This window comes from Notechis scutatus, chromosome 2 (assembly GCF_049901735.1).
Source record: "Notechis scutatus isolate UNSWTSFEM ecotype Mainland chromosome 2, rNotScu1.2, whole genome shotgun sequence".
NCBI lineage: Eukaryota > Metazoa > Chordata > Lepidosauria > Squamata > Elapidae > Notechis > Notechis scutatus.
The window spans coordinates 109,392,199-109,406,760 of NC_142010.1; the positions used below are offsets into that span (position 1 = coordinate 109,392,199).

The following is a 14,562-nucleotide window of genomic DNA, read 5'->3' on the forward strand; positions in this document are numbered from 1 at the left end:
TAAAATCAAGAGGCAGACAACGGAAATCATAATCTTAACATCCCGTGGATAATGGAAAATACATTTATTTTTAGTTTAATTAATTATACAAAAGCTTTTGATTTTTTGGATTTCTCTTTAAAAAATTGAATAGGGAGGTACAGTTAGACTAGAAGCCATTTAATTATTCCAAATTGGGAGAGAAGTGTACCAAGACTCTAAAACAGTGATTCCCAAACTTTTTCAGTCCACTGCCCCCTTGGTGCTACAAACTCATCCTCAATGCCCCCCACCCAGGTGCAGGATTCAAATTTCGGCATGGCCTAATTTGAGGGTGTGGTTTGCTGGTAACGTGATTGGGTGGGCGTGACTTGCTGGTCACATGACTGGGTGGGCATGGTTTGCTGGTCACGTGACTGGTGGCGTGACTTGCAGGTCGCGTGACTGGATGAGCGTGGTTTGGTGACTGGCAAATCAAATGCAAGTGGTCCTCACTTAATGGCCAATTGCTTAGCAAGTATTCTAATTTATGACTGGCCTCCCCAGAACTACTTGACCTGTTTTGGGAGTTTTGACAGACATGCACACACATATATACATACTCCCTTCCAACCCTGCTGGAGCAGGTCATTGGACTAGAATCAGCAAAGCATCTCTGATTAGATTCTAGTAGTGAATAAAATCTAATCAGAGATGCTTTGCCGATTCTTGTTGATTTGTTTTATTTGTATTTCTTTATTTTATGTTGCTGAATTGTGTCCCTTCTTGTGCACAACCCAGAAGCTTTTGTGATTCTTTGCAGCAAAAATTACTGACCTCTGGCTTTGCTCTACTTTTCAAACGTGCCGGCACTGCCCGCGTTCTAGGTGCCAGCCCCGCAGGTCCACCCCATTGAGCCCGCTGCCCTGGAGGGACCTGCAAGTCCGAGCAGAGCAGTGCACCAAATCAATGGGGTGAGCCTGGGAGAGGAAAAGAGAGAAAGAGAAAAGAGAGAAAGAGAGAAGGAAGAAAAGAAAGAGAAAAGGGAAAGAAAGAAAAAGGGACAAAGAAAGGGGGGCATGAAAGGATGGAGGAGAGAGAGAGAGAGAGAGAGAGAGAGAGAGACCTGATGCATCAGATTGAAATGACGCCTAGTTTAGAGGCCCTTTTCCACATTGAAACATCTTTGCCAACATCTTTGCCAGCACATTGAAACATCTTTGGCTTCTATTAATTAAAGGTTTTGTGGACGAAACATGGCCAAGACTATCAGATACAGATAATCAGAGTTGGAAGGGACCTTGTAGGTCATCTAGTCCAACCTCTCACCCAAGCAGGAGACCCTACACCATTTCTGACAAATGGCAGTCCAATCTCTTCTTGAAGGTCTCAACTGATGGCACTCCCACAACTTCCGAGGGCAACCTGTTCCATTGGTTGATCAGGAAGCTGTCACATTTTGTTTGGTTTTAAACAGGATCCATTGGACCAGATCTCCACCCTAAAAAATTACTTTTCCCCAATGTATTACAGTACCAATTCTGAAGGCAAAACCAAAATGTATTGGTAAATTACAAGGAGAACACACAAACACACACACACACACTCCCTTCTAACCCTGCTGGAGCAGGTGATTGGACTAGAATAGATATCTCATTATCTTTCTCCTCCCTCCCACCCTCCTTCTTTATTTCTTTTTCTTTCTGTCCCTTCCTTCCATCCCCCTCTTTCTTTGTCCCTTTTTCTTTCTTTCCCTTTTCTCTTTCTCTTCTTCCTTCTCTCTTTCCCTCTCTCAGGCTCACCCCATTGACTTCATGCACCGCTCTATTCGGACTTGCTTTGGCAGGTGCCTCTGGTGCAAGGGGCTCAATGGGGTGGAATGACGCCGCGGGGGGATGTTTGAAAAGGCGAGCAAAGCCACTCTGGCTTTGCTCGCCTTTCCCAACGCTGTATTCGGGGCGGAGCTCCTTGCACCAGAGCATGCAAGCCCACCAGAGCATGGGATGATCCTGCAGGGCCTTGCCTCGAACGTGGCGGTGGGATTTTTTCTCACTGAATTGTGCCCTGCCGCTCACCTCCAGCGCCCCCCTGCCACCTCTTAGCGCCCCCTACCACCCCCCTTGCCTCTCAGCGCCCCCCCAAGGCATCCCACCACCACCCCAGGGGGCAGTACCGCCCACTTTGGGAACTACTGCTCTAAAATATATGAAATAGCAATAGCACTTAGACTTATATACCGCTTTATAATGCTTTACAGCCCTCTCAAAGCGGTTTACAGAGTCAGCATATTGCACCCAACAATCTGGGTCCTCATTTTACCCACCTCGGAAGGATACTGGACTAAAAGAAATAGAAATTGGAAATAAAATTGCTAAGAAACATCAACCAACCTCATACATGGTGATAACCATTTTGATGGCTACAAACAACATATAAGAAACCTCATGTTTTATGTAAAAATGAGTGTGTGCAAAAGTCAGTCTCAATATAGAATAGAACTCTTTATTGGCCAAGTGTGATTGGATACATAAGGAATTGGTCTTGGTGCATATGCTCTCAGTGTACATATATTGTATATATATTAAGGGATCCTTGCTGCTCTCTGAGCTTGCTTGTTTTCTTGCAGATGTTTCATTACCCAAACTAGGTAACATCAATGCTTACCTGATTGTTGGTCTGTTAATCTTGGAGTTAATATATGCAGATCTGGGTGCTAATTGCTGGTGGAGAGGTGCTTGGGTCTTTTTGTACCCTTTTTGACTGATTTCTTGTCTCTTTTGCATAGTCTGTTAATGTCTTTGTGTCTATTGATTAACATAGTCTGTTAATGTCTTTGTGTCATTGTCAGAGTGCCAGGCTTCTAGAATTTCCCAGGTGTTTTTGAACATAGCTTGGTCTAGGATGGTCACATTTTTTCAATTAAAACTATGGTTAAGTCTGTCTATAGATTGTGAAATTAAAGTGTTTTCACGTCTTCTGACTGCCAGTTGATATTCACAGATGCATTCTGCCAGTCTTCTGCCTGTTTGTCCTACATAGCAGTTGTTGCAGTCATATGTTGTAGATGACTCCTGTTTTTTCCTCTGGGGTTGCTGAATCTTTTGATTTGCTTAGGATGTTTTGAAGGACATTAGTTGGCTTGTGTGCTATGCTAATTCCATGTGGTTGTAGTGGTCTGTTGGTAACAACCTTTGTCTCTCAAATAAGATGGAGATCAGGACAAGGTTCAGCAGTCCATCTGCATTTGAAAGACAAAGTCACTCTTTCTAAGACAGCAAAATTCACATTTTGGATAAACAGGACATTGGTTTGAAAGAGGGATAAAAGAGGCCATTTATGTTGCAAAGGATTGGAGATTAAGAGGAGAAATTGTCTTCCATGCTAGCAAAGAAATCAAGGTGGCAAGAAATATTTCATATATCAAGCCTGTAGAATAAAAAGCTCAGGCCTCAACTTTTGAGGCACAAATTTCTTGTTAAAGTCGGCCCACAGCAAGTGATACCAGCAAGTCTTTGGGGGAGGGGGGAATCCAATCCACCTTGATATTTAAATAGGACAATTGGGGGGGAACCACCTAGAAGGGCAAACTGTTTTGTATCATACCTAGAAAACGAGACAAACTTGCCATCTTTTTATACCTCAAAAAACATTGCATAGTCCTCCTCCTTGGAGTAAAGGTGCAAAATACTGTACAGCAGAATATCCTTTTCCCCCCATTTTAAATAAGTTTTCCTGACCCTTACAGGGTGGTCTGATAATCAGGCCTGATAGTGGGCTTTGAAAATGTTAACATGGTGCTACTACTAGTGTTAATTGTTTCGTTTTCCTACGCCTAATACAGTTCAACAGCCAGAACCGCTGCCCCAAACTGAACTAACTACCCCAAATTGAGACAAATATCTCCCTTGAAAAGACAGCAAACCTCTCCCCCCCATCCCAGGCTCTCATTCAGCGCGAAGACGCAGTAAAAAAATCAGCCTTAACCAGTCCCTCCCAGCCGCACCTCCACGCTTGGACTCGCACTTCTATCTTTGCTTGCTTCCTTTCGCGCGCCTGTGGCATGTTACGTGCGCGCTCCCGTGTATTATTAGTCAGCTTCCTCGCAGCCTTGGCCGCCATTTTAAACATTGAGCTTCTTGTCTTTTAATAAGCGTATACCACGCCAATTACTTAACGGTTTGTACAATCGACACGCCGACTAAATTATAACGAACAAAGGCGGTTATACCTTTTTCAGAGTTGTAATTTGGAATTGGGAATTAAATGCTCTGCAGCCTTCCGCGTGAGAAGCGTAAACAATCGCTTCCGGGTTTCAACACTGAGGGGCTGGTGAACTTTCGCAGTCGATGAAGAGTTGATCTTTCCCTTTTTCTTTTTGGGTGGATATCAGTGCCTTTTAATATCGTGTTTTCCCTTTGGAGCAACAAAAGTCGAATTTAAAATTGAATGGCTTAGGGTGCAACGGAGGGGGGGCGAGTAGAATCGAGAAGTGCTTCCGGGCCATCGGCGGCCATTTTATGGCGCTTAAATACTTGAGGAAGGGCGGCACCTTGTTCACTTGCTCGTGGCAGCGGTCGGAGATGGTGGCTTGCGATTGAGCTGTTGACTCGACGGCCTGGCTGTAGTAACGCGAGCCCAACACAGCAGCCGACTCCATATCCTCAGAGATAGTTTGTCCGGTACGCTTCTTTCCGTGTTTTTCCGCCCGTTACTATGAGTTACGGGCGACCGCCGCCAGACGTGGAAGGCATGACCTCTCTGAAGGTGGACAACCTGACATACCGTACTTCTCCAGACACACTCCGCCGCGTCTTCGAGAAGTACGGCCGCGTGGGGGATGTCTACATTCCCCGCGATCGCTACACCAAGGAGAGTCGTGGATTCGCTTTTGTGCGTTTCCACGACAAGCGCGACGCGGAGGACGCTATGGATGCCATGGACGGAGCCGTGCTCGATGGCCGCGAATTGCGGGTCCAGATGGCCCGTTACGGCCGACCTCCGGATTCGCACCACAGCCGACGTGGGCCTCCTCCGCGCCGGTACGGAAGCGGCGGTTATGGACGTCGCAGCAGAAGGTGAGATTGTGGGGAAGAAGTCCCGCCGGGCAAAAGAAAAGTCGGCTCTTCCTAGAAAAGTATTTAAACGGGATATGTGGTATAAGGGAGAGGCAGAAAAAAAGGCCCTGCCGTGTAATAGGTTAGCGTAATGGTGTGGGGGGAGGGAAGTGGGGGAAGGTCGGCGGGAAAGGGAGAACCACGTGATCCTGAATGGGCGGCGGGCGGCTTCAGCCGTTGGCTCAGTGAGCGAAAGATAAACGAGTGCTCGACTTCCTGGATGTTTTCCAACCGCCCGTCTCTCTGTTCCACCCAGTCCCAGGAGAAGGCGTCGCAGCCGATCCCGAAGCAGGAGCCGATCCCGATCTCGTAGCAGATCGCGGTACAGCCGTTCCAAATCAAGGTCCCGCACGCGATCCCGCTCTCGTTCCACTTCGAAGTCCAGATCGGCCAGGAGGTCGAAGTCCAAGTCTTCGTCGGTGTCCAGATCTCGTTCCCGATCAAGATCCAGGTCCAAATCCAGAAGCCCTCCACCTATCTCTAAGAGGGAATCGAAATCGAGATCCCGTTCTAAGAGCCCTCCTAAATCTCCTGAAGAGGAAGGTGCTGTGTCATCTTAAGAAAACGGTAAAGTATCAGGTATTCTCCTGAACTTGCATGCTTTATTGTAGGAAATTAGTAAGCACTGGGATCTTAAGCATTCTGGTGTAAGAAAATGGGGCATGTTCATTTCTGAAAAGGGTGTTTTAATTTACAGCTAATAAAAGGCATCTTCATGTTTTGTTGCAATTAATAGCTTGCTTTTTAATATCTATTGTTTGAGACGCAACCTATTTCTGAATTGACTATTTTCTTACTGTTCTTATCCAACATCTGCATTTTCCCCTTTAAAGCTGCGGTCTCCTGTTTGCTTAAAGAATATTGGCCAGTTTTGCAGATTTTAACTGATTTGGCTGATCCTCCAGGGACCAGTTTCTGTGGGCGTGTATTGGAGCAGGTTTGTCTTTAAATGTTAAAGATACACTATCCTGTTAAAAATCTGTTCTGTGGATACAGTTCTCAAGAGCAGCAAACACTTTTAGAAGTGAAATGCAAAAGTTGATGGAAACCAGTGTCCTTGGTGCAATTGTGGGCTTACAAGAATATGCTGGGTGGGAAAATGGATAGTGTGTCTTTAACCTCCCTCAAATTGTTTGGTCCTGTTTTTTTTCAAATGAAGGGGGCCTAGTAGAACTGTTAAGGATAATGACTAATAACACATCAAGGTTTTGAATAAGGATAAAGGCATAATTAATAAGGTTGGATTTAGATTAGGGGTGGTTGATAAACAACATGTGGTTAGTACAGAGATGGACAAATTTTCCAAAACTCAAGACTGCTGCGGTGGTATCAATGCAATAGTTGGGAGGGAGATGTTGTACTTGCTTGCAAACATGTTAAAACATCAATACAAGTAGGTATTTAAAAGTATCCATAAACAATAGAATGCATACAAAGTATGCCCTAAGTATTATCTTTTTCAAATTTAGATACTGCAAATGGATCAGAAATCTACATAAAGGATGCCTTTGGAGGAGAAATGATCATCTGAAATGCCAGTCCTTTGGAGACTCCTGCACAACCAACAGGCTGTTGAAAAGGTTATTTTGTAACACTTTGTCTAACTTTTTACTTTACGTTTTTGAGCCTCAAATGGCAGACTTTTACTTTTTATGTGCCATTTTGTTGCTATTATTCAAATTTCTTGTAATTTAGTGATGTGAACGACTACAGATTTCATTATTGGCTTGGATATTTGAGGTAAAAACTTCATTTTTGTTCATATAGTGCTGACTTGTTTGCAAATTAAACTGATAATTAACATGCAGCCTCAACTTTAATATTAAATATGCAGCTACAGTATGCTGAAAAGCTTTATGCTGTCCAGATGTTCAATTCTTGCCTTTGTTCTCCCAATTTTGAATTTTAAAAATTCAAGCACATATGCAAATACTTCAAGTCAAACAAACTTTTACAGCTCACAAATTAATTTGACAGATTTGTTTTTATCAGACAAAATTCTAATCTCTTCTCTTATGTATTTTTGTGCACTAGGCGCAGTTGTGTAGCAGTTGAGTAATGCTGGTTAGCTGTTAAGGTGGCGTGTTGCAGTGCAGAGTGCTTGGCTGTTTCCTGTTTTCTCCTGATTGCTCCTGTAAAGATGCCTTGTCGTGCAGAAACAAATGGCTGTCCAGTTAATTGTAATTGCCTGACAACTGCACTTCCAGTCACCCGGGCCTTGCATTAAAATAATGGAGCATACAGTGAGCACATCTAGCTGGTGATATACACACCTTATTTTTCCAAATGGTAAATTAGACCATCTACATATGTGAACTTGCATATGAAAATGTAATGTTAAAGCATTTGATTCATTCCTTTTTAAGTATTGATTTGGAGTATCTCTTAAAAACATTCTGTATTATAACCACTGTGTCTGTAGTTTAATAAAAGCAACACTTTTTTTGTGTTCAGGTTTTTTTTTAAAACTGATGGTTTGAGTCAGTTTTGTCTGTTAGACTAGGACAGATCATATTAGTTTGCAATTTAAGGAAACTCATCCAGCAAATTCATTCCTATAAGTCCTAGTTAATGGGACTTAACTCCTACATAACAGATAGTTTTTAAAACATTGTAGGCTCGTCACATTTTTGGTATCCCTGTGAAATGTGTATATATTCTTAATTCAAAGGAAACATGCAGCAGAATTAGTATCGGCATGAACAATGAATAAAATTACTTTTTAAAAATGCTGAGAATAAACTGATTTGTATGCAATGGTGGTCAGGTGATATGGAACTCAGATAAGCAATTGATGCATTTTCATTAAAATCCATTAGGAATGTTTCTTAAGTTTTCAGTCCTTTATTTTTTTTTCTACTGATAACCATCATTTGAATCGTGTGCATCCCTGGAAGAGAAGATCCTGCAAGTTGTTCCTTGGTGGCTTCAAATGACTGCAATGGCACGTGTGTGCTTTCCAACTCCCATTTATATAGTAATCCTTCAATAGACCAGTTGGCACTGGAGGGGGAAAAGCAAATATTAAAAGCTTTGGGACAACGTAGGATGGCCAATAACACTTAGAAACTGAAAATTCTTAAAAATTAATAGTGGTCAACTTGATAAGCTTTCGAATGAGCTGCTTTTAAGTGCCAAAGTATATAAATATGAAATCAATGGGAGAATGAGAGTAACTATATACCTTCTGACTTGGTAAGTAGTCCAAAATTGGGCATGAGTATTCCTTTCCATTAAATAGTGCACTGTACTTACAACATCTTCAAAGTCTAAAAAAAACCCAAATGTTAACATTTGTTCTATGAATAGAAATAGTTAAATTATATATTGCTTTTACATTTCTTCAGTCCTTTGATTTCTGACTTAACAGCATTTTTAATTTTAGTCAACTTTCCAGTTACTCTTCCTTATCAACCCTGTAACACTTGTTTATTACCCTGAACTAACACTAAGTTCAAAAAGGATTTTCAAATGCATGTCAGTTTGAAAACATTAAAAATTTGGGGCAAGTTTTTTTAAATTACAAAGCATTTACATTCTAACTAAAATAACAGACCCAAAAAGTACCATCATGAACAAGCACTTTTTAAAAAAATCAGTCTGGTAACTTGATCAAAATAATCCATGATGTCTGCCAAATATTTATTTACATTTACCATCTTAACTCCAGTATAGCCGGAGATGATAAAATTGCATTTTCCATCATTATTGTATGGCTTTAGAAACTAGCTTGGTGTCATGGTAAAAGTGCTGGATTAAAGTATTTGAAATAATTTACTGAAGGTCCATCTTTGGCTCATTGGGATATTGAAGCTAGATGAACTATTACGGAATAAGTGGAGGAAAGTATGTGTACTCTATATAACTAAAGCAGAGTAAATAAGAATTGACTTCCTAAAATTTGAATTGCAAGTTATCCCATTTGTCAAATTTTACCAGTAGTAACGGGACACAATTTATACTGTGAATCCTTGAATAAAAAAGTAATTGAAGTTATAACTGAGCATAAAGATTTGTAATAAAAATCCTTTCATCCTTTTAGAAAATTGAGTGATTTGTTTCCCCATTAGTTTAGTAGTTGGTATAAGTGGGACTTACAAAGTCTTGAGTTTACAAACAAACAAAAAAATCATTGCCATTCACATACTTAAAGAGTAGTTCTAAAAATGAATATTAAGAGAGACCACTTGCCTTCTGGTTCAAAAAGTACATCCGCTCCCAAAATAAAGTCAACTGGGGCTAAGCTCAACATACAGGGTGATACATGACCCCAGGTAAGTCCTATGACACATATCCCAGAAAGATTATTCATCTGGCAGCTTCTTCGGCAGTTGTCCAAACACTCTGAGAAATCTGCATTATCTGATAATATTACTTCTGCTCCACATTTTGCTGCCACTATTCCAGGTAGGCTCACACCTGCTCCAATCTGAACAGAATAAAACCTAATTTGTGACAGCAATTATAAAAAACATTCATAGAATGTATACAAATTGATTCCCCACCCACCTTCCATTTATTAAGAATTGACTAATGACTACCAAGTTTGACATTTTTTATCAAAGGTTTGGATTCTTTAAAAAAAATGTAAAAGACAACCAGAAATAATACCCTGCTGATGAATAATAAGAGGGGTCAAATTGCTTTATTCAAAAGAAAAACTTAGAAAATGCAACTTTATATTTGATACCTAGATTAATCTATCCCAGCCATTTAGGATCTGCATGAATGGTATCCGAGTAGAGAGGAATGTCAAAATTGATTAAGTGGTGGATTAAGCAAATCATGGTTGAGATGGACACTCCAAATTTCATATATAACTAATCAACAGTCTCTTCTAAAATATGATAGATTACAAATTTGAGGCACACTTTAATATTTTCAGATCCCCATGTTCTTTTGAACTTTATACCTGCCACCATAGAAAGTGATAGCTGGACAACAGAAATGGATTCCCATACCTTAATTGCATGGGAAAGTAATTTGTTCCAATTAATATTGTAGATTGAAGAAGTTGCTTAAAAACAGCTAATTCCAAACATAGAACACAGGCATAATGAAGTATGATCTTATTTTAAAACAGAAGTTTTGTATACTTATATACCGGTACGTATGCTTGTGTATATGTATGGGATACTATTGTTTCTCCTACAGCAATACACACAAATAGCCATTTGTTTAACTTGGAGTTACAATGGTTGAGTTTAATTGAATGGCATACTTCATTTGGCCAAGTGATTAGACACTCAAGAAATTTGTCTCAGATATAGAAGCACTCTACATGCAAAGTTACAGAATAATAATACCAATAAAAGGGAGAGTAAAGAGTGATGGCACAAGGGTCTAGTTGACCCTGAGTCTAGTTTTGGCATACATTACCCTTCCAAGGGAAGGAGTTGAAACAAGTGACTGGTCCAACCTACAGTCAAGCATTTGGGGCTGTTAGCAACTAGCTATCATTTATGAAGGATGCAGCATCTTGTTGGTCACAAGATCATGACAGTTGCAATGTCCTGTTGTGACATGTTTGCAATTTCTGATCTAACAAGCAAAATCATTGGAGGAAGCCATATTTGCTTAATGACCCTATGTCACTTAACAACCATGGTGATTTGCTTAACAATGGCTGTAAAAATGGTTGTAAAATCAGGTTCAGTCAGTCAATGACTATCAATGACCACTTTGCTTAATGACTGAAATTTTGATCCAGTTGTGTAAATTGACTTCCTATATATGTAGACCCATGAATGACTAAAATATATTCTATGAGATTTCTTCAATATTTCTAACACACAAAAATTATCTTACTACAGAATTTTGGCTTGCCTATATAATAGTGTTCAAATTCATAACAGATTTGATGCAATTTCCCAGTGCAACTGCTGGTAGTTCTCATTTAGTGACTATCTCATACAGTAATAATTCAGTTACAACAGCAATAATAACTTTGATCTGTTCTTCAGTTCAGGATCTGCAAACAAAGGAAAGCAGAAGTGCAGTTTCACTTAGTGACTGCTTTGCTTATTGACCATGTTGGCAATCCCATTTGTGGTTGCTAAACAAGGATTACCAGTAGTAAATTGTTTGCATTATATATTTTGGCGTAAATACAAATACAAATGTATTGATGAATAATTATTACATAGAATTTTTATTACACCATTCACATTTTATCTAATTTAGGATCTTTATCTCTCTGCTCCCTCCCCCAAAAAGATTGTGGGTTTATGTACAATATTCATCCCAAACTAATCCAACTTTTTTTCTTTAACACTCTAATTCCATGATATCTGAATGAAAATAATGTGACATTACCTCTAGTATTCTTTTGCCAAAGAGAAGTCTTCTATGAAACCAGATATACTGGGCCAAAACCACAGCGCAAGGCCAAACATACATACCATACCGAGGATCAAGAACCTAAAACAAAAGTTTGTATTGCAAAATAAGATAGCATTAAAAGAATTTTAAAGATATTTAAATTGGATATAACTTTTTCCTGTTTTCTTGGTCTTTAAGTAGTTTGTAAAATACTTCTATTAACACTGTTCTACAATGTGCTAGAACTGCATACAAATCACAGGTCAAGGAGAAAGCTAATAATATATTTGGAATAATGAATGTAATGCTGTATATTTTCTTCTAGGTATAGAAATAATTATTCATTACAACACATGCATTTTGTAATCAATCTAGGATCAATTGTGACTATGCAACTACATATGTTAAGTTCAATGAAATCAAATCAAATCCAGCATGTGAGCCTACTAAAAAAATGAAGATGGTTGTAACTCCTCCTTCAAATCTTAGTGCATGGTTACAAGTTCACCCAGAAAGGACACCAAAGTTACTGTTTTTGAGTGTTTATTGCCTAACAATTTACAAAGAAATTGATGGTAGTTGCAAAGAAGAGAATAGCACTGTGGTTGCTCTCTTGTGGAGTGCCACTCAGGTAATTTTCTCCTGTTATTTAACATCTGCATGAAGCTGCTGGGTGAAATCATCCAATGATTTGGAGTCCAGAATTATCAGTACGATGATGATACTTAACTGAATATTGTAACTCCAGGTCAGAGACTCTGTTGAAGTCCTGCCATAGCCTGAAGATTGTGTGATTTTGGATGGAAGAGAACAGGCACAAACTAAACCTAGCAAGAGAAAGCTACTGATTATACATGAAGGTCTAAAAAAAAAAAAAAGGTCTAAAAGTCTAAAAAAACCCAAATGTTAACATTTGTTCTATGAATAGAAATAATATGTCATAATATGACTATGATAGATTTGATTTAGTTTAGGGAGTATATAACATGTAGTTACAGGAATGCCTGTTTTAATACAAATTGTGGAACTGACATTACAGCTTCAACATAATGAGTTTAAATGTATTGAGATAAGCCTTCTTCTCTCAGTACTTACAGCTAATTTCAAAAGAAAAAAATGATTACAGAAACATCTGTTATATTCAGGGATTAATCTATAAAGTGAGGAAGTTAAATTATAAAGCATTTAAGATAGCAACATAGATGCATTGTTTCCTGTGCACAAACTGGCACATATTTCCTATCGTTAAAAATATCATGTCAAAATGTGAAGTTTTAACCCAATTAGGCATATTACTGAAATATGACATGCTTGTATATACAAAAATATATTTGAGCATTAAGAATTTTTAAATTCTTAAATCTAAGTGTTGTATTCATTACTAAAAACATTCTTCATTCATTGATTTGTTGATCCTTACTTCAGTAATTCATAAATAAAGGCTATCAAGATCATTCTAAAAGCTTTGCATTGAAGAAACATACTGTATAGAGCAGTGGTTTCCAACCTTGACATCTTTAAGACTTGTAGATTTCAACTCCCAGACTTCCTCAGACAACAAAGCTAGCAGAGGAATTCTGGGAGTAGAGGTCAAAAGTCTTAAAAGTTGTCAAGGTTGGAGACTCCTGGAATAGGGTGTCATATTAACTGTTTCTGTTAGATTTGTTTTTATACAAATAATCCTTAACTGACATTTTAAATTTGCCATTTAAGTTTTAATTTAAGCTCTTCATCAAACTAATTTGAAAAACCAAAACCCCACTGGAACATGGACCCACTTTAGAAAAATTGTGGGATGAAAACCAAAAGAAACAATGCCTATCAAACTATCTTAAACCAATTTTCAGTACAGCATCTGTACCTAGAAAAAAAGGTATTTCAAAATTAAGCAAGAGCAATTTATGTGAAATGCAAAGGTGTTAGATTATTTTCCAAGGTCCTGAAGTTAAAACCTCTTGATTCTCATTTAGCAGATAATAAGAACTCTGATAGGTGGATCATGCCAAATCCAGTGTGAGCATATTGGCCGACTGCGTGATAAACCATAATCATAACAATACCTCGGGAATCAGCACCACCAACTCCCTAGGCCGGTCATCCCCGTCTCCCTTTTCCTGATCTTTTCCAAACCGGTATTCCTTCACAGTCATATTGGACGCTACCTCGCACATGCCGGCTTTTGCGAAAGGATCAATAAGGCCCGATTGGCCATCCGCAGTCAGGCTCTTCCAGCACGTCTCCGGACGAGGCAGCCAATCATGCCCATTTCTACGAAGGGGGAAAATTATGAAAAACCCACCAAGAATGGCATTTAACAGTTACCTCCCTTTCCCATTTTTTTTTCTCTTGAGTCGGCAGGCTGTTTTTACTTCTCTCCCACTGAAGACAGGCGGTTTATTCTTGCAGGCTAATTCTATCCTATGGAGAAATGCTAATAGAGCTTAATTTCGCCTGGTATCACTCGAGCTTTCCCGGAAGGATTTGGGACTCTTTATAGAGCGGCCACTTGTAGAGTAACTGCACCTAGTGTGAGTGTCATACAGTCTTTTAAGGATCGAAGTCCCGTTGGACCAATAAACCTCAGTTTAAAAAAAAACTCTGCGCCGATATCTAGAATCAAATTGCGCCTCCCTAGTTGTATAATGAATGATTCCCCTGTGCAGTTTAAAACCACCGTGTCCTTCAGCGTGGGCTGCTAATCCGAAATAAAAAATCCAATATGCCAATCAAGCTGCTGTTTACGCACGCGAGTTTGGGATTATATACCCCGCGGAACAGAGGATTTAATATTAGGTTAAATATGCTTCGGGTCGAACCCATCCAGGTTCCTAAGGAAAGTGAACGGAAATCTCATTGCCTGAAAGAGTCGTGCCCAATGGGCAGCTTCCACCCAAGTGCAGCCACTGCAACAATCCGATCCTCGCTTCAGCATTTATTTCCCCGCTCTTCAACCGGCCTTCCTGGACTATAAAGCACCTTCCCACCCACCTCGCAAATCAGCGCCGCCTAAGTCCGTGCCTTGCCAAGAGCGCGCGACCCCCTCCTCCGCTCTTCGCGCTGCGCAACAGCGACGCCTCTCGGTGGGGCGTGACGCCCCAAGATGGCGCCGAAGCGGTTCCTCCTCCACTCTGGCGCCGCCCGCCTCTATTTCCGCTGCTCGAAAGACCCA

At 40.0% G+C, this 14,562-nt stretch overlaps 3 protein-coding genes across 11 annotated transcripts in view; 1 reads left to right on the forward strand and 2 right to left on the reverse strand.

The window, feature by feature from the left end:
• The window catches only part of MFSD11 (major facilitator superfamily domain containing 11), a 30,193-nt gene extending 25,775 nt beyond the window's left edge, over nucleotides 1–4,418 (reverse strand). Inside the window, exon 1 of the mRNA XM_087955716.1 lies at nucleotides 4,187–4,418. The gene's annotated coding sequence lies outside the window, so the exon portion shown is untranslated. The remainder of the gene's footprint in view (nucleotides 1–4,186) is intronic.
• A 95-nt stretch (nucleotides 4,419–4,513) lies between these two features.
• SRSF2 (serine and arginine rich splicing factor 2) lies at nucleotides 4,514–7,898 on the forward strand. 6 transcript variants are annotated; one of them, XR_015747657.1, is made up of 5 exons: nucleotides 4,514–5,033; nucleotides 5,329–5,639; nucleotides 5,906–6,009; nucleotides 6,542–6,652; nucleotides 7,107–7,898. XR_015747657.1 is itself a non-coding variant. In XM_026667538.2 (3 exons), the coding sequence occupies exons 1-2, from the start codon at nucleotides 4,672–4,674 to the stop codon at nucleotides 5,630–5,632; spliced, it is 666 nt and encodes a 221-aa protein (XP_026523323.1). In that variant the 5' UTR covers nucleotides 4,514–4,671; the 3' UTR covers nucleotides 5,633–5,639; nucleotides 6,542–7,898. The 6 variants fall into 6 exon arrangements, 2 of the variants coding, with proteins under 2 accessions (XP_026523323.1, XP_026523322.1); XR_015747656.1 differs by having other exon boundaries at nucleotides 6,542–7,898; XR_003370880.2 differs by lacking the exon at nucleotides 5,906–6,009.
• Nucleotides 7,897–14,541, reverse strand: METTL23 (methyltransferase 23, arginine). 4 transcript variants are annotated; one of them, XM_026667534.2, is made up of 6 exons: nucleotides 14,412–14,541; nucleotides 13,454–13,661; nucleotides 11,388–11,492; nucleotides 9,264–9,501; nucleotides 8,257–8,341; nucleotides 7,897–8,075 (listed from the first exon to the last, which is right to left on the reverse strand). In XM_026667534.2, exons 2-6 carry the CDS (start codon nucleotides 13,562–13,564, stop codon nucleotides 7,901–7,903), a joined length of 714 nt encoding a protein of 237 aa, XP_026523319.1. In that variant the 5' UTR covers nucleotides 13,565–13,661; nucleotides 14,412–14,541; the 3' UTR covers nucleotides 7,897–7,900. The 4 variants fall into 4 exon arrangements, with proteins under 4 accessions (XP_026523319.1, XP_026523318.1, XP_026523320.1 ...); XM_026667533.2 differs by having other exon boundaries at nucleotides 14,382–14,529; XM_026667535.2 differs by having other exon boundaries at nucleotides 14,251–14,490.
• Between the last annotated feature and the right edge of the window lie 21 nt (nucleotides 14,542–14,562).